This window comes from Elgaria multicarinata, chromosome 10 (genome assembly GCF_023053635.1).
Source record: "Elgaria multicarinata webbii isolate HBS135686 ecotype San Diego chromosome 10, rElgMul1.1.pri, whole genome shotgun sequence".
In the NCBI taxonomy this organism is placed as follows: domain Eukaryota; kingdom Metazoa; phylum Chordata; class Lepidosauria; order Squamata; family Anguidae; genus Elgaria; species Elgaria multicarinata.
Window position 1 is genome coordinate 46,829,504 of NC_086180.1, and position 26,555 is coordinate 46,856,058.

At 39.6% G+C, this 26,555-nt stretch overlaps 1 protein-coding gene across 4 annotated transcripts in view; it reads right to left on the minus strand.

The window, feature by feature from the left end:
• Nucleotides 1-4,116: 4,116 nt before the first annotated feature.
• The window catches only part of ANAPC10 (anaphase promoting complex subunit 10), a 29,491-nt gene continuing 7,052 nt past the window's right edge, over nt 4,117-26,555 (minus strand). For 3 of the 4 annotated variants that reach the window (XM_063136379.1, XM_063136376.1, XM_063136378.1), the window contains one exon: nt 4,117-4,427. In XM_063136379.1, coding sequence (XP_062992449.1) covers nt 4,197-4,427 — 231 coding nt within the window. In that variant the 3' untranslated portion in view covers nt 4,117-4,196. Of the gene's footprint in view, nt 4,428-18,985; nt 19,068-26,555 lie in introns of those variants that run through there. The other variant, XM_063136380.1, reaches the window with a different exon arrangement.

Sequence of the window (26,555 nt, forward strand, 5' to 3'; positions counted from 1 at the left end):
AATTACAGTTAATGAAATGGAAGATATTCTAGATGTTATGGTAAGTGCTTGTTCCTCAAGGATGTTCTACTGGCACAAACCCCATTGATGGGCTTCCCATGGGCAACTTATTGGAGGCTCAGTTCGATTATAGCAGAGCTTAATTCATTTCATTCAAAAGGAGAATTAAAATCACTCTTTAGCTTGAAAGAGAAGGAAGAAATGTGAACCTAATATTTTAGCATTCTCAACTAAATGCCATGATTGATCCATAGGGTCTCCCATTACAAAGTGCTATTGAGTTTAGGCACCGGAGAACACCAAGTTACCTTCAAAGAGTTCATGTTATTCTACATCCCCATCCATTCCAATACATTTTCTATTGCAATATATAGATACATGGGCTGCATCCAGACAACACAATAGTCAATGGTGGGTTAATAGTCAACTCCACAATTGGTTATTGAGGGGGTACTCCCCACATGACATAATTATAATCAACCGTGGTGTGGATTAAGGCCAGCGTTGAGTTGGCTATTAGTCAACAGTTTGTTTGATTGACACATGCCCCACCCCCTCTCCCTCCCTCAGTCCTCCTGCTGGTATCCCATCCGCCACTGCGAGTTCTACAATTCCTGGGGCCAATTTTGGCTACATAGCTATATTGGGCCTCCTTCTCATACCAGCACATAACCCCTGGTACATGTGAGAGGCAGTAAGTCACTGCCACGCAGGAGAAATTGCTTGAGTTTAAAGGATTCTTAGTATCCCAGATATATTCTGTTTTATTAATACTTATATGAGTGTGAAACTGTTCTAGTGATTGCCGCTTGGCCTGAGATGATAAAAAGAAATTTGATGTGATAAAGAAATCCCCACTAAATGTTTATGCAATTTGGAACTTTTGCTCATGTTACTCGATGGTTTACTCTGACACATTAAAAATACCAGCTCTCACCATGCTGATGGAACATTTTGAGAAAATATTCACCACATCCTTTGGCTAACTTTACCATGTCAAAAAGGAATTAGAAAACTGGACATCTAATCTCCAAGGTGCAACAGCATATTTAAAAGGATGTATGCACTTTCTTTTATTGTTCACCTACTTAAGAGGAAAGGAGCACTTCACTCCTCACTGGACCAGAACACATGTAACACAATCATGTCGCCCTGCATGTTTCAGTTCCCTCCCTGAATTCCTGGTTCACAGAAAACAATAATTTACTGTTACTTGTGAATTGGGCAAATGATGGTTTCCACAAACCGTAGCTTTCCTGCAAGCCAGATATTAGATCCTGTGTCCAAAACATGGCAAAACAGCAAACTGTATTTTATAAGGCAATTCGTCAGGACAAGAAGTTCCTTATCATGCTTCTTTCTTTCCCATCTAAGACTTGCCAGCAGAATCTCAGGAACATACTTTGGCAGTGTCGGTCTTCATTGATTCAGTGCCCATTGTATTGGCTTGCTTTTAAATGATGAAAACATGCTGAGGTCTTTGACTTCTGGATACTCTAACACTAAAATTAAATGGAAGCTGCCTTTCAGGCCAGACTATTTACCCATCTAACCCAGTATTGTCTATTCTAACTGGCAACAGTTCGCCAGGATATCAGGCAGAAGTCTTCCCAATCGCCTACCTGATCTAACTGAAAATGCCAGGGATTGAACATGGGACCTTATTTATTTATTTATTTTATTAGCCAGATTTATATACTGCTTTCCAAGGAACTACAGAAACAGTTAAGAAAAATACCAAAAACATTAAATATAATAAAAAGTACGATAAAATAATCACTGGTTGACTATAACCATACTGGCTGGGTCACCCCTCAGACAATGTCTTCATGAAGAAGTAGGTCTTGAGCAGGCATCTAAAGATCAAGAGTGAAGAAGCCTGCTTAATATCAATTCGCCAACTCAACAGTCTTTTTGAATATAAAAAAGCTATAAAGACTGATCTCTTCTAGTAGGCCTACCCAGTTGAATTTTAAAATGTCTGGCTGCTGTTTTAATAATGTATTAGTTTTAAATGTTTTAATCAGTTTTACTTATTTTATAATTTTTTGTATTCTCTGTTGTAGATCCAGAGGGAGAGGCGGGTAATAAATAAATAAATAAACTTATCATCATCATAATCAAAATACAAGGAATATTAAATGGAGGACAACAGAGACCCTAAATAAAGTGAGGCAGAACATTCATTTTGACTCGCCCCGATAGATTCAGGGTTGTCCAAACCTAAATTGAATGAGAGAATTAGGTCCAGATTCTCCTGTACCATTAATTGTATGTGTCTGAGACTCCAGACACCTAAATATTTAAATTGGTGCTGTTGCCAGAGAAAATGCCACTTAATAAAAATGGTGCTAAGCGGAGGCAGAGCACAACCCTTATTTTTGCTAACTGATGGAATAGCCAGAACATATATCAAATACATACCAAAGTTAGATTAATTTTGTAACACATTTGGGGATAGAAACATCTAGGTCAGGGAGTATAGTAAAGGCAAAGCTACACTGAAAAGTAAATTATACTCACTTAGCGTACACTGATAATTACTAGAGTTAGATCAAATGCTGCTGTTCCACCAGCAAAAGGAAACCCGCTGGTTGATTGAATTTCCACTCCCTCTGTAGCCCCCAAACCTATTTTGGAGGGCTCATGGACCCCGCAGAGTAGTTCTGGTGGCACATAGGATCTCAGGGGAAGCCGAGGACAGGGAAGCACCACTGAGCTCATGGAGTCTTGCTGCATGAGTGGACTTTAACTCACACAACATCACCCATTAACACGTTGTTGTCCTTTGGAACTGTACTTCGTGTATCAATCCTCACCCATTACAAATATTGCCCAACCTCACAGGTAAAAGATAATTAAGTTGATTTGCAGGATTGTTGAATAATAAATGAATAATCCTGCTTTGCGGCAGGGGTTAGTTTAACAGCCATTTGATATCTTCCAACTATATAATTTTTGGTTGCAGTATTGGCTATAGATTCTCCAGGTTTCAACAGAGTGCAGCATTGGAAGCAATGGAAAACAGGGTTATTCCATCAGCTCTTTGGAGAGACCATCTCCATCAGATTCCCCATTTCCTCAACTGTCACCTGCAGCAGACATTCCATCTGGTTGCAGCAGAGGGAGGGACAGGAAGCAGGGCCATTCAATTAGCTCTCCCGAAACTGCACTAGGCTCCTTCTCTCCCTGAACTGTTTTTGTCCCAGCCTGTCATAAAGTGGGTAACTCTAAGAACAGGTGCCTAAATTTACTTGCTTTCCCCCTCCCTCCCTGTCCCTTTTTCCTTTTATGTTCTACCTTTTAGATTGTATAGATGAGGGAAGATACTTTTTATTGATGTGTAAGCTGCTCGCGGAGCATTTTAGCTGAAAAGCAAAGTGAAAATGCTTGAAAGAAAGAAAGAAAAGACTAAGGTGTGGTAGTGGTCCTTGACTTGGATGGTTTTAAAGGAGAATTAAACACATTCAGAAGTCAGCCATAATAACGAAACGGAACTTTCAGAATACAAGGGAGTATCAATGCCTTCATATTCTGGTTTAGCTTCCTGAAAGCATTTGGCTGGACTAAATAGACTTTTGGTTTGATCCAGGGTGGCTCTTCTTATGTTGGAAGAGTCATCTTCTCCTCCTCTATGAAATAAAATTAGATCTCCAGATTGCCTTATTCCAAATCTTAATGAAATCTCAGAAGTTAATTCTGTAGTACTTGCGGTTATGTAAGTCTCATCCCATTGAAAGTAGTGAAGCAAAGCAACTTAGCTGGGTTGTGAATTTCCTCAATTTTCCTGTACTTTTGGAAAAATTACGTAAACACATTTTTAAAAGTATTGGTATACTTTTTGGGAAGCTCAACCTAATCATAGAATTAGACAATAAAGAACACTATAATGGATAATTACAGGCCACCTTGAGGCCCAGCATTGGGCAAAAGGCAGGATACAAATATAATAATAATAATAATAATAATAATAATAATAATAATAATAATAATAATAATAATACCAAACAACATTTGAGAATTTTATCCTCCTGTTTCCTAGAAAGGAAATAAAATAACTAACAAAATTATGGCTATAATTATGTTTACCAAAACAATAGTAATAACTAGGCAGTGTAACAAGCAAATTTCAAGTCTTTATTTTAAAATTACACAAAAATACATTGTTATAATTCAAGTACAAAACTGTTGATTGTTTACCTGATCGAACGATACATCATGAAATCAATAGTTGTACATCTAGGAAATTTACCAATAGAACTTTCTTCCACTGGTGTATACACCTTAATTTGTCGCATATGAGTGTCTCTTCCATTTTGGTGATTGGCTAAAACAGCAATCTGAATCATAAAAGTGCGAATAGGTTTCTTGTGAGTATCAGTTAAGGGAACATGAATCCAACCACTCGGTTCCACTAATTCAAGTTGCTGGAGAGAGGAAAAAGAGGGATGGAATACTTCGAATCAGATTTAAATTATTACTTAGCATAAGCAACTGAGTCAACATATCCAGTACAACAGGAAAAGAGCAAAAGTGAAAAATAGTTTTATGTGGTATAAATGATTCACCAGTTATTGAGCATTTCAATCACACATATAAACATTTTATACACCATATATACCAGCAAGGACCTTGAGAAAACAGAAGGTTTTCTTTAGTCTAGGGGTGGAGAAGTACTTCTGGGTGGGAAGGACATGAATAACCCCCACCTGCCAATCTAGCTCTCCATGGACTGGATGACACCATCCAGTTTGGCCAAAGCTAGAGCTCCAGGTAGCTAACATTTCACCCGCTCCACATCCACCTCAATGGGGGAAGGTGCAGTGGGGGACTACAGCCACCCTAACCAAGGCATGGGGTGGAGGAGCCCCCATCAGGATGGCTTTGTCTGCACCATGCATTCCCCGTTTGGGGAGGAGGCAAAGCACTTGAATATCTCTCCCAATCCCTACAAATGCCCCCCCCCCCCATGGACTGATATGTATGTAGCTTCTGCATCTTAATGAAAGAAAATATACAATTCCTGACATATAGAATTCATGGGTGCAGGAGGTACTGATGCTGCAAAATTATTGTGCAAGAAATGGCCACCAATTTGGATGGCTTTAAAAGGGGGTTGGATAAATTCCTGGAGGAAAAGGCTATCAATGGCTACTAGCCCTGATGCTTGTGTGCTGTCTCCAGTATTCGAGGCAGCAAGCCTGTGTGCACCAGGTGCTGGGGAACATGGGTGGGAGGGTGCTGTTGCACCATGTCCTGCCTTGTTGGTCCCTGGCCTACAGCTGGTTGGCCACTGTGTAAACAGAGTGCTGGACTAGATGGACCCTTGGTCTGATCTAACATGGCACTTATGTTCTTATGAAACATGTACATTAGACTTTTATGAAGTACTCATCTACCTTCCTGTCATAGGGAGGTAGAGGAGTACTTTACATGTGTAATGAATGTTTCTTGTAAGAGTTCCTAGCTCTTTCCCCTCTTTTCTTAAGTCTTATGCTGCTGTAGCCCATCCCTGTGGCACTGTTATGTAAGGGGAAGAAATGCCTTTGTGACATCAGCAAACTTGGTCTTAATCCCCATCATCGTCTCAGGCCTCTTTACCTCTTTGTCAACATTTACAGACTGAGGTAAATGTTGGTGATTGGTGTGTCGACTGCTGATGTCATAAAATCCCCAATTCTTTGCTAAAATGGCGACATATAGATTATTCATCTGTGCAGTTAGGAGAGGGGAAAAGAAGTGTTGGGGTGGGGGTTTCACTCAGAAAAAGGCTACATATCCTATTACCATTCCTTATGTCTCAGCTTCAAGTTAGTATCCCTCCAGCCCACCAAATAATAGCTGAGTACCAGCTTCCTCTTCCTTTATAGCTGTTTCCCCACCACCACCTTTCTTTCCCTCTCTTTGATCTCTCACTTTGTCTGCCTTTTCATCTACGACCTTACCTCAGGCCCTTACCTCTTTTCTCCTACTCACTTGGAGCATTTCCTTAAGGCCAGTTTGTAATATGGCTGATACAGTTGCAAGCTACATCTGCCTGGGTGTAGTACTACCAGTACCAACTTCTCTTCTCATCCTGTATCACCTCAACTTTCTGTCCCTTGGTCCTGCTCCTTTTCATCTCTTGGTTCCTGCTTCTCTCCATCTCTTCAAACCTTTGCCTCTCTCAGCTGTTTCATCCACACTCTTACCTCGGGCCTTTGGCCCATTCCCCTCCTCTGCTGCAGCCTATCCCTATGGCAGTGCTATTTAAAGGGAAAGTGATCCCTGGGTCACATCAGCACCCTTTGTACTACAGTCATTTTGCCCTTTCCATAGGTGTGTTGGTTGCTACAAACACAAAGAAGTTGAGTTGGAAGTTGGAGATTAGTACAATGGCAGCTGCTATCACAAAAGCCCTGTTTTCACCCCAAAGCAGACCAAATAACCCATGCCTCTGAGAACTCAGTGGGAATGGATATCTGAGCTTTTTACTCAGAAAAAAAAACACTATAGGAGGCATCCCTGTGCGTAATCATTCAGTAAATATATGAATCAGAAAGTTGGTAACTTGATTTAAATTAATTGTTTAATTTACCCATTTTTCTAGATTATTTATCAGCACAATCCTAAGCATGTTTACTTAGAAGTCCCCCTAAATTCAATGGGACATACTTTTTAGAATGCATATTTAGGATTGCAGCCTAAAGCTGGCTGACGCTTGCTGGAAATTGCAGGATTTTTTTTGTCTAAACATGCCTAGACTTGCACCCTAAATTTTTTTTTAAAATGAATGATATAAATTATGTTGACTTAAATTAATCCCCCTGTACTATAATGGTGTCACAAAATTTACAGTAAATTTGCAGTCCTCTGTTATTGCATAATACATATATTCTAAGATATAGCCATTAAATTATCCCAACAACCTTTACTGTGAACTACAGAATAACTGAGCAAAAAAGAACAATTCCTGTGCTACATTTAGAACCAACTGCATCCCTGGTTTAATTTGTAAGAACCCCTGGTGCACCCAAAGAGGCCCATTATTGTAACAGAGAACTCTATCCCAGTACTCACATTTTTGTTAAACAGTCCATTAACAGTAATTTTATATAAGGTTTTCATAATTATTGAAGTCCACAGAAAAACATATAGATTGCTGCCAGATTTGTTTTGAAATAAATAATTTGTCCAGAATAGAAGAAAAGGTCTCCAAGCGCCAGACATTTATTTGCTGTATTATACTTTATAGCCACAACTTCCTACAATAGCCTTTCACAACCTGTCCATGCTGGGTGGGAATGATGGAAGTTGCAGTTCAACACATCTGCAGGATGCAGGTTAGGGGGATGCTGCCCTACAAAGAGCTCAGATCTACTTACACATAGTTCCAGGTAACTTTACATGCACGTCTAGTGAGATTTGTTATCAAACATGTTGGGAATTGTTCAATTCATTTTATTCTAAAATTAATTTTATTTTATTTTTTATTGCATTTTTATACCGCTCAATAACCGAAGCTATTTTCATCTAGATCAACTTTTGCCATTTCAGACAAGTCATTTGTTGAATATTATATTCATCTTCAAAAACCATTTGCAGTTTTAACAATTTCTGAAGGTTATCACATGCCATATGGGAGGATGGGAAAAAGTAAGAAAAGGAAACAATATCAGCACAATCCTATACATGCCTACTCAAAACTAACTCCCACTGAGTTCACTAGGGGTTACTCTCAGGTAAGTGGGTATAAGATTGCAGCCTAATTTAACAAGCACAAAACAGCTTCCTACAGCACTATATTCAGAGCCCACATTTGAAAAGATCTTCTTGTTGCCAAGTAGCCCAAACTCACACCCCATTCCTTTCAAGTTCAAAATGGTAATTCAGTTAACAAATTATGGTCATATTACTAAGTATGTGTACAACTACACATGACTGGAGATAGTAATCTAGTATCTAAGCAACATGAGATCTATTGAATTACTGATCTTTTCATTCTAGGATTTGCTTGTTTCTTGTATCTCCAGAAATATCTTCAGTGCACATTTGTCTGGAGAATTCCGGGGTTCTAACTCCGTTCCTTCAACACGTTCCTTCTTCCATTCCCTTTTCTCTATTTCAAGACGTGAGGCAATATAAGAACCAGCTCTCTGTGCTATTAATTATCATGTCTTCACTAAATGAAGGAGAAAGCCATCAGAGACACCTTATTTAAAAACAGCTGTTCAATATGAACAATCATTGAAAATCTCATATGACTCACTAGTAATGTCCTCTGCCCCCACCACTGCCCCCAAATTGTGGCATGCCCTCATGTTCAGTGTTTTTATGTCCCAATGCATTTGCTGCTACTTTCAGGGGGCTAGGACTGGGGAGATCCCACTTGACCATTGTGTGAGTATGGGCCACTCACTATCTTTCAATCTACTTCTTCACAGGGTTTTCACAAGGGAGAAGAACTATCTGTATCAACTTAAGCTTCAGAGTCTTGCCATGCCATTAAAAATGCTGATTATAATATACAAATATATGAACGGTTTACTCAATGCTATCAAGGCTTTTCCATCAATGCCAGGTCCTCATCTCAGCCAATCTTAAAACACTTTTAAGAATACTTTCCATTCTGGTTTCTAGTCCAAATATAAAGACAGCCTTGGTAGCACAAGCACATGACCTGATTCTAGAAATCAACAAAAGCTGATCTTGTTCAATGATCTTCAGTATTATAGTGTAACAATTTTGTATTTGGGCTAGCTTAGCTAAGAGAGATTTCCCACCTTCAGTAGCTCCAACTTTGCAGGTTTCAGTATTCCTCAAGTCACTTCTCCCAAATTCAGCCCACCCAGTCCTCTGTGGCTATCTTTGTTAACATTGCCCTTGTTCGTCCTTTGACTCAGTTGCTGTCTCATCTTTCACTCCACAACCTAGCTCCTCTTCTCATCATCCCAAGCTTCTAAAAGCAAAATTTATGCAGCTTGGATTTTGAAAAACACTTGCAATTTAAGTTCCGAGAACATTTTTTAAAAAAATAAAAAGTAAAAAATGAAAAATCCCTCTCTAACAGCAATAATTTCTACTTACGGGGGGGGGGGTGTTGCTTGTGTCCCTCCAGATGTTTTGGTCTATAACTCCCATCTTCCCTCACTGTTGCCTATGATGGCCAGGACTGGTGAGAGCTCTGGCCCTCCAGATGTATTAGCCAACAAGTTGCCCAACCCTATTCTACTTCTTTACTGATACACCATATCATGGCAAACATCAAACTGAAATAGGCTCCCCCACCCCCAGCTTTGCTGCATTTCCCTGAAACTACATATGGTTTTAAAGAAATAACCACCTTATCCTGAATTTCACAACCTTTGTTCCAGGACTCCCATTGCACCACAAAGTAACTACAAGAACCAAGATCCAGCAGGCTGCTATGTAATTCCAAAACTGGAACTGTCAACACATGAAGTAGCAGATTTTGGGTGCCTGCCATCTCTTCGCTTAGGAAGGAAGAGAACAAGTTAATAGCAATGATGCACCAGTTCCAGCTAGAAAGTGAAGCATATCCAAGAGAAACTTCAGAAATTCCAAGTGAGTCAAAAGGAGGGACACCACAAGAGAAGCTTTACAAGAAACGCAGAAGTAAGTTCAGTCAAAGAACTCACTGTGAAAAGGCAGGCTCATTTGCCCTAGTGAAGCAACGACCACCTAGGGAGGTGACTGTGTGGCCACCATCAGTCACCTCCTGTAAATGGCCAAGGCATGGCTTACTTCAGTCCATTAGGTCAGAAGAGCTTTCTATTCACTCAAGAAGCTAAAACAGACATTCCTGAAGAGTCTACAGGAAGACAGCCCAGCTCCAAATAAATGCCAAATATGAAGAATATAGTTCAACAAGAATTTTAGAAGGAAATGTATAGAAAAGGAAAGACCACCAGGGGGGGAAATGATGACAAAATTATGGGAGGGGTGCATGGACATATTCCAACTAAATTTTAGAGAGACAGCATTTTGCTTTGTACACCACTTCTTTTTGACATGGATGCAGGATAAAGAGTGTGAATATCATCAGGTGCAAAAAAAGAAAAAACATGGTTATGTATTTTGCCATAAACACACATGGTTGGAAACAAATTGCATTTCCCATGTAAGAAAAAATATCGCATATGATACAGCCCTACAATAGATTGAAACAGTATAGCCCAAAAGTGTTGAATGTGATAAAAAAAAATGGCAGGGTAATTGTTAAACATAAGAAAATTGCACTTCCAAAGCTGGTACATATGGAAAACGCACAAATATAATAGATTTGAGGCAGCAGAATTATGAGAAATTAATGAGACAAACAAATAAGGGATTTGATTCTGTTGAATGAGAGGCTTGTCTCTTCAGCAGTAGGAACTGCTACAGTGAAAACGACAATCTGAGCCATGACTATGTCTATCTCTATTTATTTTCAATCATTTTTAGGTCACCTTTAATGGTGGAACCTCCCTTCTTTCCACCATGCATGACTCTTCTTTGAATTCTACCCACTGACCCTTGTGAATTTATCCCAATTACACTGGACTGTGTTTCAGGTTCAAAAATACAGTAGTGAAATGCTACTCGCTACTACTTCTTTCTGTCTACTTTTCTTATCCAGTATACCTCGCACAGTCTAGTGTGTGTGAAAGGAAACATTTGATCAGCTTTTAAAAGATAGTGAATCAATAGCAAATCTTAATGCTAGCTTTGGAAAGTGAATCAATTGCTTGGAACTGAAGCAGAGTAAGGAAATAATGACTTGGGTAAAGTCATCTCATTGTATAGAACTTGACCTTTTTTCAATTTTCTTCTGTTTAAGGAAAGGCAGGATATAGTATTAAATAAATAGGAACGGGATACTTCCCACTACAGTCTTGTATGCAGAAAAGCTAAATGGACTACAGAGAAGCGGTGTGGGACGCTATAAAAGTCTGGAATCTCCTACTGTCTTGTCTTCTATCATTGTCAACTTTTGTATGTGCTAAGGGGGAGTTGAAGGCCCTTAGGCCCTCTAAAATCTTAGCCTCCTGAAGAGCAATAACTGAAAGCTGACCTCATTAAATTTATGAGTAAGCAAAAAGACGTCACTTGGAGATTATCCACAATAGGAAAAGTTCTATGAATCTCAGACATTCACACATGGTCACCAACAAAATGGAAAGTTCAAATCAAATGCATCATGACTTACCTGCACAACCCCTACTTTGGGTCTGTCATTTACTAGCATTCCAATAAACATTCTTTAACTATATGAAACAGCAGTGAGCACTAGCAATGTAAAGAAAAATGAATTCTAGCTAATTCATGACACACTTTGCACATAGGATAGCACTATAGCTCTAAAAATTTATCTCATTATAGAATGTTTGTAAGGTTCCTACACAAAGACATTTGCCATGAGAGCGTACAGGAAGTGGCATTAGGATCTCTACTTGACATTTCACAGCTTCCACTTTGATGATATGCAAGACACTTCAGTTAGCTTCCTGTACAATCTTGCTCAAAGAGGATCATGAATTGCAAACCCCTTCAATTCATATGCACTTGATTCATCAAAAGATCTTTCTGATACATCTTTGAGGATATCTTTAAGCTCACCTTCTATCAACATCTGAAAAACTATGATTCGACATGGTGCTTAAATATATTTTAATAAAATGTTTACTTCAGTGCTTGCAATTTATTATTCTTAATTAAGGAAAAAAGAGAGTTGTAGAGAAACTATATAAAATAAGTAGTTGTGAAATCCTCATTTCCATGCTTTATTATTTCATCACAGCATGATCTTATTGTTCCCATATGTGAAGACTGCTGCTGTTATGAAACTTCTCCTTCACACATCAAGTTTTGAGAGATTGTCCCACACATTCTTACCAGGTAAGAGTATAATAACTGGTTGTTCTAAACTGTGGGTTGTTCATGGTTAACAAGCCATGGTTTGTTAGCATGACTGGGTTCAAAATACATAATCACCCATGGTTCAACAACAACCCACAGTTCAGTCCATACTCAACACTGAGTGTGGGTTGTCATGTTGTGTAAATCCACTCAATCCCTAGAGAGTCCTGAATGCATCAAAATCATTGGGAGTCTGAAGCAAACAGCAGAAATTTGTATGAAGTCATATCAAGCTCTTTGCTCTTTATGTTCCATTCTACAACATACTTACTTGTGGCACTTTAGGAAGCTCATAGATGACTTCTTCTGATACATAGACAGATCTATATGGCATTTGAGTCTCATCAAATTATGATTCTATAGTAGGAATCATTTCTTAGTCATCTGTTCAGTTCTTCTGAAACATGATACTAGCCTAAGATGAAGTGAGCACATTGGGTCACTGATTTTACCCATAGAACTGTTCTTATTAAAGCAGCATAAGGAGAAAGAATATTTTATTTCTAACTTTTCATTTGGATGCCTCTGATTTGAGCATTTGCCATATCCTGTGCTCTACTCAGGAGATTTGGGTGATTTTTTACCCAAACAGCTTGTATTTAATATAACTCAGAGCAAACTTCACCCAGGCCTAAATGCACCCAAGCCTAAGGTGGTAAGCTTATTCCCCTTCTGCTCTGGTTTAAAAAAACACTTGCCTGAGTGTAAATGGAGAAGGTGCTTTGCTAAGACACTCCGTCTGTGTGACAGACATAAACAAGCTTAAAACCAGAGCTACTTAATGCAGTGTAATTCAGATGTAAGCTATTCAAAATAGTAAATAATGCAAGGCACACTTCAAGGGCCTCTCAGCTATGGAATACTCTTCTTGAAATCTGAGTAGTAGGATCAGGCAGTTCAATTCAGGACTTCTTTAGAGTGTGAAATATGACGAGATAGTACTAAATGCAATGGCTTAGGATGGGATCACCATATACATAGGAAGTGGAAACACAAAAAACAATTGGTGAAACAGTAGACAATAACCTCATACAGTGATTTAATTTATTTACTCTGCAGATGATACATCTCTGTATGTGATTGTCAGATTGGATTGGTTTAAGAATGACAGCATGTCCAGTCTACTGGTTTTATGCTCTTTCAGCCAAGGACTGCAGACAAACTTTCGTACAGACAAAAGAATTTTCTAAACAAGCGTTTTGATAGCTTGCAGCTTCCCTAGAACATTAGTCTTCAATTATTGTATTGGGACTAGTGGGTCATACCTTGACCTGAAATGGCTGGCACTAGTGGCATCACTACAACTGTGAGGTTTTTGTTAAAATGGGGGGGGGGGTGATGATAGGGATAGACCAGATGTAAAGGAGGATAGCATGTCTGTTTCTAGTTGGTCAAGACAGGGAATTTTGGTACGTATGGCTTGTTATGCAGGGTAGAAGTGAGAAAAGAGACACCCGCCAAAATTTCCTCTTCCGTATAACTATTAAAAACTACAGATGCCCATCGGGTCCCACTACAGACAGAAGAAAGATGAATGAAAAGGGGGGGGGGGAAGCTGTCTCAATATTGCAGGTTGGGGTTAAACAATAAGTCCTGGGCCAGGAAAGATAGAAACATACTGGCAACGTCCATCTTACTCATCCTCTCTCTACTACTTGTTGAAATGGACAGGTAGCATACCAGGACAGATTTGCAATATTTGCTTTGCACAGGTCACATATTAACATAAACTGGAACTGATGTCACTGTGGTTACATCAATGCAAGCTACTTGGCACACTAACACAGATATGTCTATCTAAAGAACTGGGATGCCTTTGTGATAATGTTTTGTAGACTGCAAACTGTGGCCAACTGATTTTCCCCAATTCTCCTCTCCCACTGTGGGCCCCACCACTCCCCTCAGGCCTACCCTTTAATCCTCAGGAGAGACTTTTTTGTGGTATTCGGGGGGGGGGGTGCAGTGGAGAGGAGAGGGGCAGGGAACTGCCCATGTGTGAGCATCCTTGCACAAACAACTGCATTGGATTCTTATCAAAGTGCCGAGGGAAAAATAATTAGTTATTTCCTATATATTCAGCACCATTTTTCCAAACAGAGGTTTGCAAGGATTGGTAGAAAATAATTTCATTGCAGTTCCACTCTCTGCTAATTCAATTTGTCCTGTTTTTATCGGATATAATGGAAAGAGACTATGAACCTCCAAAAGGAAGTTTGTAATTTACTTTCAAAACTGTTTGTTATGTCTAGACAGATTTCCTGAATATAAATAAAATGGGTAAGTAATAAATAAACAAAACAATGGTATTAAAGTATTTTTGCATCTGCACAGAAGAGTATTAAGGTTACAGCAGATGAAAAGAGCAAGAACTCCACAGTACAACAATATCTTACATCGGCCTGGTTCAGACAACACGCTAAACCACGCTGCTTAACCACAAAATGGCTAAGGGAATGCGTTAAGGTTAATGCATTCCCTTAACCATTTCGTGGTTAAGCAGCATGGTTAGCGTGTTGTCTGAACCAGGCCATCATTTGTAGTGTTTGTATAATACAAGCTTCCAACTCCATGTGAATATAGTTATAAGAAAAATGGAACCCACCAGTGAGGCATCAGTTACACATCTTTAGGATTCATATAAAGGTGAGACCGAACAAGCAGCATACTACAATACTCAGTGGAGCTGCTGCCAAAAATTCACCAACTGCGGAATTTGTTTCCGATTGCATTTTAACCAAGGCACTAGCAAGGATGGAACACACCCGATCTCCCCTGACATTGGGGTTTTGAAAAGAAAAGATGCCCTGACCACTGAAAATTAAGATTTTACAAAAGAGGCGGCCCAATAAGTATTTACTCTCACCTCTTCCTTCTACAAATTTTTCAAAATGATAGTGTAAAAGAGGAACTTGAGAGGCTTCAGCATTAGCATGGACAGAGCCACGTGAGAACATTCACCTTCATGAGTATAGAAGAACATAAGAAGAGCCCTGCTGGATCAGACCAAGAGTCCATCTAGTCCAACATTCTATTCATAGAGTGCCCAACCAGCTGCCCATGGGAAACCCAACAGCACCCTCCTACCTATGTTCCCCAGCAACTAGTATACAAATGCTTATTGCCTCAAAAGTCTCAGTCTGGTCTTTGCACACCTGTTTTTGAGCTAGCGGACTGCGTGAGAGCACTGTTATTTCAATGATGACAGATGAATGTTGCTGCAGCAACCTACGACTGGCTGCTATGTAAGAACCAAGGCGTGCAAATCATGTTTCAAAAACTGAAAGTATATTACTATTCAAAGTCACATAAAAATCTGCCTTACACTGTTTGCATGTTCTGTATTCTTGACTATCTGCTATACATTTTTTTTTCCATTTATGGTTAGCTTGGTAGAGAGGTTACGAACTGCCAATACAATGTTTACACTCTGCAAGTTGGCAATCAAGATCTCTCAGGAGACACTGAAAAGTGCAAAAAAAAATTTTTTAAATTAATTGGAAAGCTAAGGGAACCAACAACTAAAAACCAAGAATCAATGGAGACATTTTAAAATAAAGAGAGCTGTATAATAGAAACGATTATATTTTTCCTTCTGACCAAATGTGGAATACAGCTGATCTAAACATTGTTCAGAGAGACTATCTAATACCAAAACCAAGTATTAATTATAGTGCAGGGTGCAATTATTTTGTTTTAAAAGTGTCATCCAGCCAAGGTACACTTCACCTAAAATGAAATCCAAGTTTAATATCTTCAGCAGTTACATGTCAATATTTAAATCTATCCTTTCCCCTGCTACCACACACATATACATACATGCACACACTCTTTCAATTTTTCACCTTTCAAGACAGAAAAAACAAATACAGGATAGAAGAACATGTGGATCTTTTGATGCAACTAGTTATTTACTTTATCCAACTCCCTCACTTCTATTGATTCCTTTCCCTTTTTTGATGTAGTAATGATCATCTGCGAAATACATCTAGTGAGCCTACCAAAGCAAAATTAACAATATTCACTACAACCTTTAAAACACAAGGGCCAAAAAAAACCCTCTCAGTACACTCTCCAATATTCCAGAGAGAACTTTGAAGGAGTAAAAAATTGTGTGTGAACAGCAGACATTGATGTTCACACAAGCACACTGCATACAACTCAGCAGGCGGTATTTCTGTTTTTATTGGATTAAGCCCTGGCACAATGGCGTTTCAATGCCATAACTGCTTATTTCACTGTGCCAGCCTTGAAAACAACAGGTAAAGAGAAAGTAAAGCCAAGCACATAAAGAGAGAAAGCTGCACCCTATCTATTTTTTTTAAAAGAGTCACAAAATAGAATGTTCTTAATTCTTCATTTCAAACTATATAATTTATAACCATGACACGAATAGGGAAGAAGCACAAAAGAGAAAATACAGAAACATAACGTTCCCAAGGTTCAGTTTACAAGGACCTCACACAAAGTTTTTTTTTCTTTTTGCTTGCAACTCTTGCTAGAAACAGTATTATTTGCTAAAAATGCAAAAGCTGCCAAAAGCTATGGTCCATCTAAAGCAAACATGTTTAAGATGGAAATGGAGAGCCAATGCTGAAGAAAGGCAGAATAGAGTATACAAAATTTCTCTTAGGGTTGCAGAAGAGGTTGCTGTACACTGTTGGCAAAGCCGAACAAGCAAAGGTAACTGTAAACAGATTACATTCACAGATTAAGGATTTGAACTATATAAAATACATTAAGACAATAAGAAAAGTAATTACATTTCAAACTTTCTAAATTAAACTATTTCCCCTTCCCTCCACTCCACCCCCCTCCGTCAAGTTATTGGGAATTCAACACTAGTCTTGGTTCACATGCTAGAACAATGGGAAAATTTTCCGAATGGTTGAACGCTAACCCTGACAAGTGTGGAGAGCCAACTACAATACATTATATGGTAGCATAACCTGCCACCCACGATGCTGAGAGAACAGCTTTCAAACACATGCACTGAGCTGTAAAACCACAAAATCCCTTATTACACATTGTCTCTCTTACTTTAGGTGAAACATACCATAATTTCCCCCTCATTACAAATCTAAGGGACTTTTTTTTAAAGCCACCATCTGTAAACTAGCTTTCCAGTCAACTAATCTTATCATTTTAGATATCAGGTGCAATTTTGATCACTGCTTTTTAAAAGAAGAAAACAAAACAATCACTTCCCTGTGGCCTATAATGAATCCAAGCATGTCATCTTTGAGGTTCCAGGAACTTTTTATTTTTATTTTTAAAGCTACGTTTAATAGATTTAAAAATAGTTGAGCCCCACTATTTTTTTTTCCAAACCAAAACCCAAGAAGTTTCTTTCTACGTGACATTTCATATTATTTAAAGAGACAAAATCATGTACTTGGAGGATGCATTTTGGAGAATGCTTTTTTGAATATCCCTTTCTTGGGGGAAGCTGTATGTTGCACTTATATATCATAGCTTAAATAAAGTTTAGTCCTCATCATCACTAAAACCATATTACAAAGGTGGACCAGTGACCTTTCAACGTTTCAAACACAGAAGCAGTCTATTTACTACAATTGATTCATAGGAACATGCTGTTGAATATCCAGATGTATTGCTCTGGATATTGGCTCACTAATGCAGAAATCAGACATCACTACAGAATGACAAACATACTCCACCCTCATTACAACACAGTGTGATCACCAGCCAAATATTCTTGTCTTTTCATTGGAAAAATAGTACATTACAATAAAGGAAAACTGAGACTCGGGCATATAAGCCAACACAACAACAGCTTGGAAATACAATTCCAAGTGGAAAAAATATTATTTTTAATCAATGTTTAAACACACACATACTTATTGAAATAGCTAAACTCATTCAAACATTAGTACGTGCACACTGAGTACATGATCTCCTAACTCTCTCCCATGAATGAATCATAGCATTCCAGGGTTCTTAGAGGATACTCCAATTTCTTACAGAAAATTTTCACTTGCAATTTTTTTGGAAGGGAATTTTTTTTTTGCAAATGTTTATATTATATAGTGACAGGGTCAATTAGTCTAGTGACCTATTGGTCATTCTGCCCAATAGCTCGGCAGATTGTTTGACTGAGCACATTCAGAATCCTCAACAAAATGCAATTCCCCTTGTAGACAGGAAATCAGTGGCTGTCCACAGAGATGTTGCTAATAATTCTAATCATAAGCACCATAATATTTATTTATAATACTTATATGCCACTTAATATAACAACATCCCTAAGCAAAATGCTAGCCTTTGAACTCGTGTCACTATCTGGCTCAAGCTTGATATTGGTATTTCTTGTAGATGATGAACACAATGCACCTGGAACCTCCCATGCAAGCTTAAAGATCTCCATGTGGGTTGTACAAGGGAACAGGATCCTGGTTGATGGTGCCTACTGACAGCGACTCAAGCAACTCAAGCTGTCAGTAGGGAGCTTGAGAGCCATGAACCTTAACGGTATTCAAATGGCTTAAGTATCCATGAACATTAGTTTAGAAAACAGAGATACTATGCTATTGTGAATGATTAAAACAGCACAACTGCACAATTGTGAATGGGGAAAACAGATCACATTTTAAGATCACATCCAAAGCTTCAACAGAAAATTACTATTATATACATATAGAACCAGTTTGAACGGTTAGCTTTTAATAAATCAATATACTGACAATCACTTCCCCCTGTGCATTTTCCCTTTGCTCCTCCTTCACATGACTTACAGTTAAACCAGGAAGCCTCTAATTAACCATATTTCCCTAGTTTATTGAAACAAGTCTGGATATTAAACCAACTTCACACCATGGTTTACTATCCTGAGTTCACTGTTTGGGCAAAACAGGAAACTATGACTAACTTAATGAGGAAAAACAGGCTATGGATTCTGAATTGGTAAAGCAGGCTACTGCGCTATTGTGAATGGTTAAAACAGCGCTACTGCGAAGTAATGCTAAGTGGGAAGGAAGCCCGTATCCCTACTGAAAAATGGGAGAAAGAGGGTGGGGAGGGAGGGACGGCGCCACCCCTTGACTAGGTCACAACCAGGTCAAATAAACAGTTCCTTTCCTTACTTCAAGCCTTTCCTGAAAGCATTTTTACCTTGCAGCTCCATAGTGTCTGGAGCATGAAATATTACTGAACTGTGAGTAAATGAAACATAAAGAGATTTGGAAATAAAGATGGAAGGTGCCTGTGCCACTACTAGAGACATTTGCAATTATCTGATTTGTGCATAATGCCAGTTCTTAAGTTAAACAGCCCAGGAATTGGCATGGCTGCATGAGAGCAAGAAAGCACACTGCCCCTTGCCCACCCACCACTTCGACTTTTCAAAACAATTGAGGAACACTCCATTCCTGGGTTGTGGTCATGAAGTACAAACCTGGCAATCTGGGTTGTTTAGGGTTAAGCAACCCAAAGTTTTAACCAACACCAAACTGTGGGTTAAAACTTTGATTGTTTAACCCTAAAGAGAAGGCTATCAATGGCTGCTCCCAGTAAATCTAGCAACATCATCAATACAGATTAAACAACAAGAGGAGCTGTTTGTCCTATATTGATGATGTTACTAGAGTTACTTCTTTTGGGTCAATGAGAAGCAAAAGGAGGTGTGCCTTTTGGAAGGCACACACCGTTTATATGCCCACTCAACTGATATAACCATGGCTGCTTAGCATATATAGACAGTGAGCTGGCCAGATATGTAAGTTCTGCAGAGGGAGTAACGATCACATTTTCCCTGAAACCTTGGGTGGAGTAAGGATGACACCTTCGTGCCTTCAGTGGCTTTGGGACATCAGCACCAGTATCACCAATCAACACCTCAGACACGTTTGCATCTCTAGCAACTAACACATCTCAAACTATAAAAGGGTCAAAGATGGTTGTGCTTAAGAGATATGGAATCAAAGACAGAAGCGAGAATGTGTTTGTACAGAAAGAAGGGGGGAATCCAGCACAGCTACTGTTTGGAAACACAACTGGGTGAAACAGTGGGTGATAGTGCAGGACTTTGGGAAGCACAAACATATTATCTAATGTTTAGAGCAAACAAAAGCAAACACCATTCATTAAATAAGGAGTCAGCCATTTTTAGGCTGTATTTCTTTAACTTTCCCCACCATTTGATGGGCATTCCACTAACATGGCAACAGACAGGATAGAGATGAACAGGACTAAAGGAAAAGGGGAAGGAGACAGAGTGTGGCACTGGGGGAGGGGGTCACAAGGGAGAGGCCGGGAAGTGGCAGGATCAATAAAGATGGAACATGGTTAGCTGGAAATGAGGTTGCGACTGGCTCTTGCCCCCTATTCAGTTCTTCTTTATGACCACATTTTCGTAAGTATTGGGGAAGAGCAGTGTTTCGTTATGGTACAAAAACTAAAATATAAAGACATACAAAAAAAACCCAACCTCATTAATATAGTGTCCAATGTGAAAAACAAATATCAGCAGTATTTATCAGCAAGAGGCCTAATGGGACAGGTGAGTTTCTAAAACTTAATACATATGGGTGTAAGGCAGGTCTCTCTGGAGAAGGCATTCTACATCTCAAGAGCCACTACCAAAACTGCACTATTCCACACTTTCATTGAGGAAACATAAGAGATGGGACAGGGAGCAGACTTGGGGATCTTAAGGAAGGTAGAACTCCCTGAGACAAGATGAACCCAAGTCACTTAAAGTAACTGATATCAGCCCTTTGAATTGTGCTTGGAAGCAAAATGGCTATACAGCTGAGAGCACAGGTGTCAACTGTGCAAGGGTCCACGAAGTTTGGCTGGCCTTCCTAGCCAACCAAAATCTGTGCTTGGCAAAGGCCCTGCCCTCCCCACAACTGCAGGGAGGACTCTTGCTTCCGGTAGCACACTTAACTTGTGATGCACTTGGAATGAATCCTAAGGGTAACACAATTGTGGGGATTAGGTCTCACTCATTCCTTCCTCTGCAGTTCTGAGTTAGGGTGAGTGTTCAGCACTGTTGTAGCTTTGGCCTCTGAGGCCAGCATCTCGCTGCTTTCAAGTGCCTTCAAGGTTCAACATGTGATTCAGGAAAGCCCCTGTCCTTCTCCAGAGAAAGATGTGGGCTCTCAACAAATTAAAAGATGCACTTGCCACTGGTGAGCTAGCAAGTGCAATTGTGGGCCCCTGGCATATGCATTCTGTAACTACTCCTGGCAAAAGGCAAAGCCAGGCATAGCTTGTGTATGTTGTTCAAGGTAAAAGATGTTTTGCCACCAGGGCACAAATAGTGGTGCTAAGCTATCTATCCTTTAGGAAGGGATGCAGTCAGCCTATCAGAAGATGTGACTAAAAGACACATCAGGTCCCTGAGCTTTCAATTAAGAATCGAGTCCAGAAGCATTCAGAGAGTGTGAACATATGCAATCAGGGAGAGTGTGACCTCCATCGAGAATAGCTCCCAGCTCCCCTTGATCAAGCAGAATACCAACCATCATAATCTCACTTAATCTGTATTCAGCTTCAGTCTCATGAGTTAATGCTGGAAAAGGTTAGGGGAGAGAGAGAACATCTTAACCAAACCTAAACAATTGTATAGAGTCACTGTTTTCATTTATGGGGTCACTACTCTTCAACCAATTCATTAGGACTTAAGCAATTTTAGACTGTACAGCACCTAGACTATGCCCATGCCATGCAGCAAATAAGCAATAGCAGTAACAGTATAATACATTCAAGACCCTAATGAACGTTGTACTCCAGACTGCTCAAATCAGACTCCATAGAACAGATTTATAGAGAAGCACATTTGGATAATTAGAGAGTTGCTGCAGTGCCTGCAAGAGGAGTCTTGCCTTTTTCATTGAACAGAAGCTCTGTACCCCCACATTACAAACTTCTTAGGTACTTTCTTGATCAAAACTAACAAACTCGTAAACCAGTCTTTTCTGGAGGGTACCACTACACACTACTGATGAGGGTATCACATTTTTAATGCTCTGCTGTGTTTTTTTAAAAAAGCTACACATAGAAATTTACCACATCAAGGTGCAGAGTTACAACCTGTATCAATGATGTACTAGTTTGATGCAAGGCATTATGAATTGGGGAAACATTTCCAAATGTGTTTCCCCTACCTGCAAGTGTCTCAGCTCAAGTGTTAAAAACAGTTTGCCCTGGAGCACAGGGAAGAACAGAACAGCAGTACTGCCATTTTAAAAGGATATGTCAAAAATAGATTGGGCAAGCTGAAGTCGTTGCATGGTTATTTAGATTATGCATTTACATTTACACAGGAATCAAGAATCGAGAAACTCCTCCCCTTGGGAATGAGGCTACGATTTAGAATTGGCCCTCAGTCTGAAACGGCCATACAGCACTGAAGAGAGATGAAAAAAAGACAGGCGCAAAGGATGTTGCTGAAATATATTATGGCTGTTTATATTACAAAAATGATAGAACAAATCAGTTAACCCATGGTTTGTTGTTCAGTTAACTGCTGGGATGTTTAGCTCCTAAGCAACATCGTGCTAATTACCTAACGAGGTTGCGGGCTCTCCCACACTAGAGGCCTTCAAGAGGCAGCTGGACAGCCATCTGTCAGGGATGCTTTAAGGTGGATTCCTGCATGAACAGGGGGTTGGACTCGATGGCCTTATAGGCCCCTTCCAACTCTACTATTCTATCTGCTGCACAACCTACAAAGGAGCTGGCCGTGGGCTGTGCATTAAAGTGGGAAAGGCAGCTGTGCTGTAGGTAGTGCACTGGTGTGTTCCCAACAGCCCATCGGTTTTTAAACCGATGGCTGGTTGTTATGTACAAACTGCCCCACAGACATGCAGTTGGATCCAGAGAGCTGCCTGCAGAAGGTGGTGTGTAGAAGCTGATCTAGTTGAGCCTCCCTTAGATATTACACATAGAGAAGTCCCCAATGTGTCATCATAACATCGCAACAATTGCCCACAGTTCAGAGAATTTAACACCAGGCTATATGGCTAGCCCACTTTTAAAGGTGTCGGACAATTACTTGGAATTACTTATTGGAAGGAGGCAAGGGTTATGGATGAGCAGAGCACAATGTGAAAAGCAGAGTTAACATTACTGATAATAGTTCTAAAAAGCAGGAACTGCTCAATGCTACATTGCCTTGGAAAATTGCATCGCCCTAATCTTACTTCATTTTGCACCTCAGTGGGGAAAGGGGTTAAACAACAAATCGAAATCACAGCGTGAAGCCACCCTGTAGTATTTAAAAACACAAGCTTAGATATTGAAATATTAGTAGCAAGGGGTCAAAAATAAAGCTGGAGGTATCAAATGCAGTTCTTTAAGTGTGAGTCAGAATTCAAATTGGCTGAGAACTAAGATGTTTGGGGAACTAGTAAATAAGGAAAGTTGGACCTATCTCCCTGTCCCTGATGGAATATCACTACTTATCTAGGACATTAAACAATAATCCCTACTAGAGAGAGGGGCAAAACACATTGCGCAAAATTGCAAATTGAACAAAATATGGAGCAAATCAATTCAGTTTCATAGATAACACTCAGTTTTGGATCTTTGATCTCTCAAGATACCACAGCATTTAGGAGAGACAGGGAAATCCTCCTGGGTCCATTTTGGTGGTCTGATTTGCTCTTTATAGAACATTATATATACACATATACACACTACTAAACTAACATCAGCTGACCTGAGCCCTTAGTATAGGCTCAGATATAATTTTAATATTAATCAATCAATAAAACCTGTAAGGATCCCCTCTGATCCCTCACAACACTTCATGCTTGTAAAATTACACAAATATATCTTTTGAAGAATTCAGCTTCTATGGAACCCGAGTTAAAGTAAAGTAGAAGAGATCTGAAGACAGAGGTAGGGTAAGCTGGCTACACTATGGTGGTCCAGCTTATGCCCTATGCACATATTGCATTTCTGCCAGGACTTTCTGCTTGAACAGTTAGGTATGAATTAAAAACTCTACCTACTATATTTGTAAGTGTGTTTGTTTTCCTAGTAAAGAGGGTGGGATGCAGAAAGACCCACCAAAGCCATATAATTATGCTGCAGTGCAGACAAGGCTGTACTGATAATGCCAGAAAGCTTCGGCTATGGGGTGGTATATAAATGCAATAAATAAATAAATAAATAAATAAATAAATAAATGTATCCCCCTCCCTTGTTCTGACCTTTCTAGATACCATTTGTAACAATAGTAAAGCATGTTGCTATTTATTTTATAATACACTTTTAAACAAAATGTGGTCAAAGTGGTTTACATAGTAAAAGATGGCTTAAACATGCTATAATGAAGTTTATCCTGCCAGCAGTTGGATCTTCTAGCCTTGAACAAAGGAATGCACTCCCTCACAATACACCTAATATCTAGTCAGATTCTACCTGTCCCAGAGGGTGATACTGAGAAAGGTTTCACTATTTAAGTAACAGGATGAGAAAGCAATTAATTATGATGAATTATTTTCATCTGCACATCATTTTCTGTAACAAAACGCAGATAGATTTGTAGCAGCAGTGATAACAGAAGGAGAACTGCTGTTGGAAAAGACTGCGCTCTAATGTAGCTCCACACCAGGATGCCATGTCATCGAAACCAAGACATGGTTTGGATGACATGGTTTGGATGTGGTTAACTATAACTTTGGTTAGTTGAAAGAGGCCAACATTAAAGCATAATTCATGAAGCTGGCTTGTTTCAAGTAACCATGGGATAAGATTAATCAAAGTTTAGTGTGCTGTCGAAACCCTAAACTGTGGTTAATCTAAATGGAAGCAGGACCTTCCAATTTCTATGTGACTGTACTGGAGAAGAGGTGGAGGCAGTGCACAAGCCTGAAGCTCATTCTTGTAATGCTAAACAGGAGCGCATCCAAACTTGGAGAGACCAGATGACTCACCCCCAAGCCCTCCATGGGCTCAATGATCTCATAGGGTGTGCGGCCACGTCCTGTAACAGTATTTGGTCCTCAGTGTGCACATCGAGAGGATGATCGGCCCATCACATCTGCCAGGAATGATGGGTCGGCACACAAGGAAGCCTGCCAGCATCCCCCGCTGTTATTTCCATCTGTGATCTAATATAAGAACAGGGATTTTTCCAGGGGGATGGATATGGAAGGCAAGCCCCATGCCTTGTGGAATCCAGGAAAGCTCCGTGGACCAGGTTAGGGCCACAGAGTGGATTAGAGGAAGGAGAGGGCTAGGAGCCAGGATTCCTGCATAGCTGGGTAATTTGAGAACTGAGGTTTCTGGAAGGAGCATTGGTTTTATCTGATCAAAGCAGAGGCCTGGTCTCTGAAATACTCTTGATGCAGGAATTGGATCGGAGGGAGTGATATGTTATATATGAGTTGTATGTATGTGTGTGCACACACATTTGTGGCCCTTGCCAACTTAGCAGACACCGGATGTAACCCTCAGAGCCCAAATGGTTGTGCATCCCTGGAGTAGACAAGTTACAGTTTACAAAATCAGAGTTTTTAGAAGTGCCACAAGTTAACTGACTGAAGGCCATATTATTCTTATTTATTTGCTATAAAAACTACAGGCTGTAAGGAGCAGCAAAGAACTTGTGACATGCTTTCTGTTTTGAGTTGCTTTCTGTTTGAGGGTGTTTAATGATCTGATAAGACAAAATCCCTTTGCATATAAATGACTGTTTTTCCTTGAATTTAAAAAAACACACTATCAAAATACTAAAGGGAAACAAGTGCAGGAACAATAATAGTCCAACTTAGACTGAAAACAGTTGAGTAAGGCAACATGGTTTATAATTCTGTGTCCATGAAAACCAAGGACAATCCTAAAATTGTCCACTGAAGCATACTCTCAAAATACTGTCTCACACACACCAAGGGTGGCCTCAACAGTAGAAGTTTTCAGATTTCTTTCCCCTGCCACCCCAAATTACTAAGGTTATATGTAGAAGAACAACATGCTATTATAAATGTATAATCATTTATTACTGGTAAAGTGGGTGGTGGGGCATGAATCCAAAAGCTACTATTTTAAAGCCAACAATGACATCTAGTGGACACTGAATGCAAAAAGATGAAGGGACAGAACTAGGGTTCCACAGAATATTCTCCCATCTTTATTTTCAGATCAACAGAAATATCCTCCCCCTGCCCCATTCCTAAACTGTAATGTTTGCTTTTTTGCAATCCTGTCCTCTGCCACAGTTTTCCATACATGCGGCAGCTGCTGTGTAACTTTTTTTCCTCTTCTAACAACTGTGTCTTCTTCCTGAATTAGTCACAGAAGTGATCCCAACAAATCAGGGATCACGTAATGAATAGCATGACACCACAAAGTTACACAGCCAAACACATTTTACTACATAACAACATCCCTAATGCCAAGCAAAGCCAATTCGGAGTGATGGTAATGCTTTATATAATACTGTGATGGCTAATCCCAGCCAATCAGGAATCACAATGTAAACATGATGACAGCACACAACCAGATCTGGCTATGTGTCAATGTCAGAAATCAAACTGTCAATTCAGAGTGAGGGCAATGCTTCCTGAATATGTGAACTTCTTCAAAAACTTTAGAGGCAATCGTAAAAAAAAAAAAAATCACAAAAGGGATGCTGCAGAAAATGTTAATGAAAAGCAGCAAATACAGAGCATCCCTAGGTTTATCTT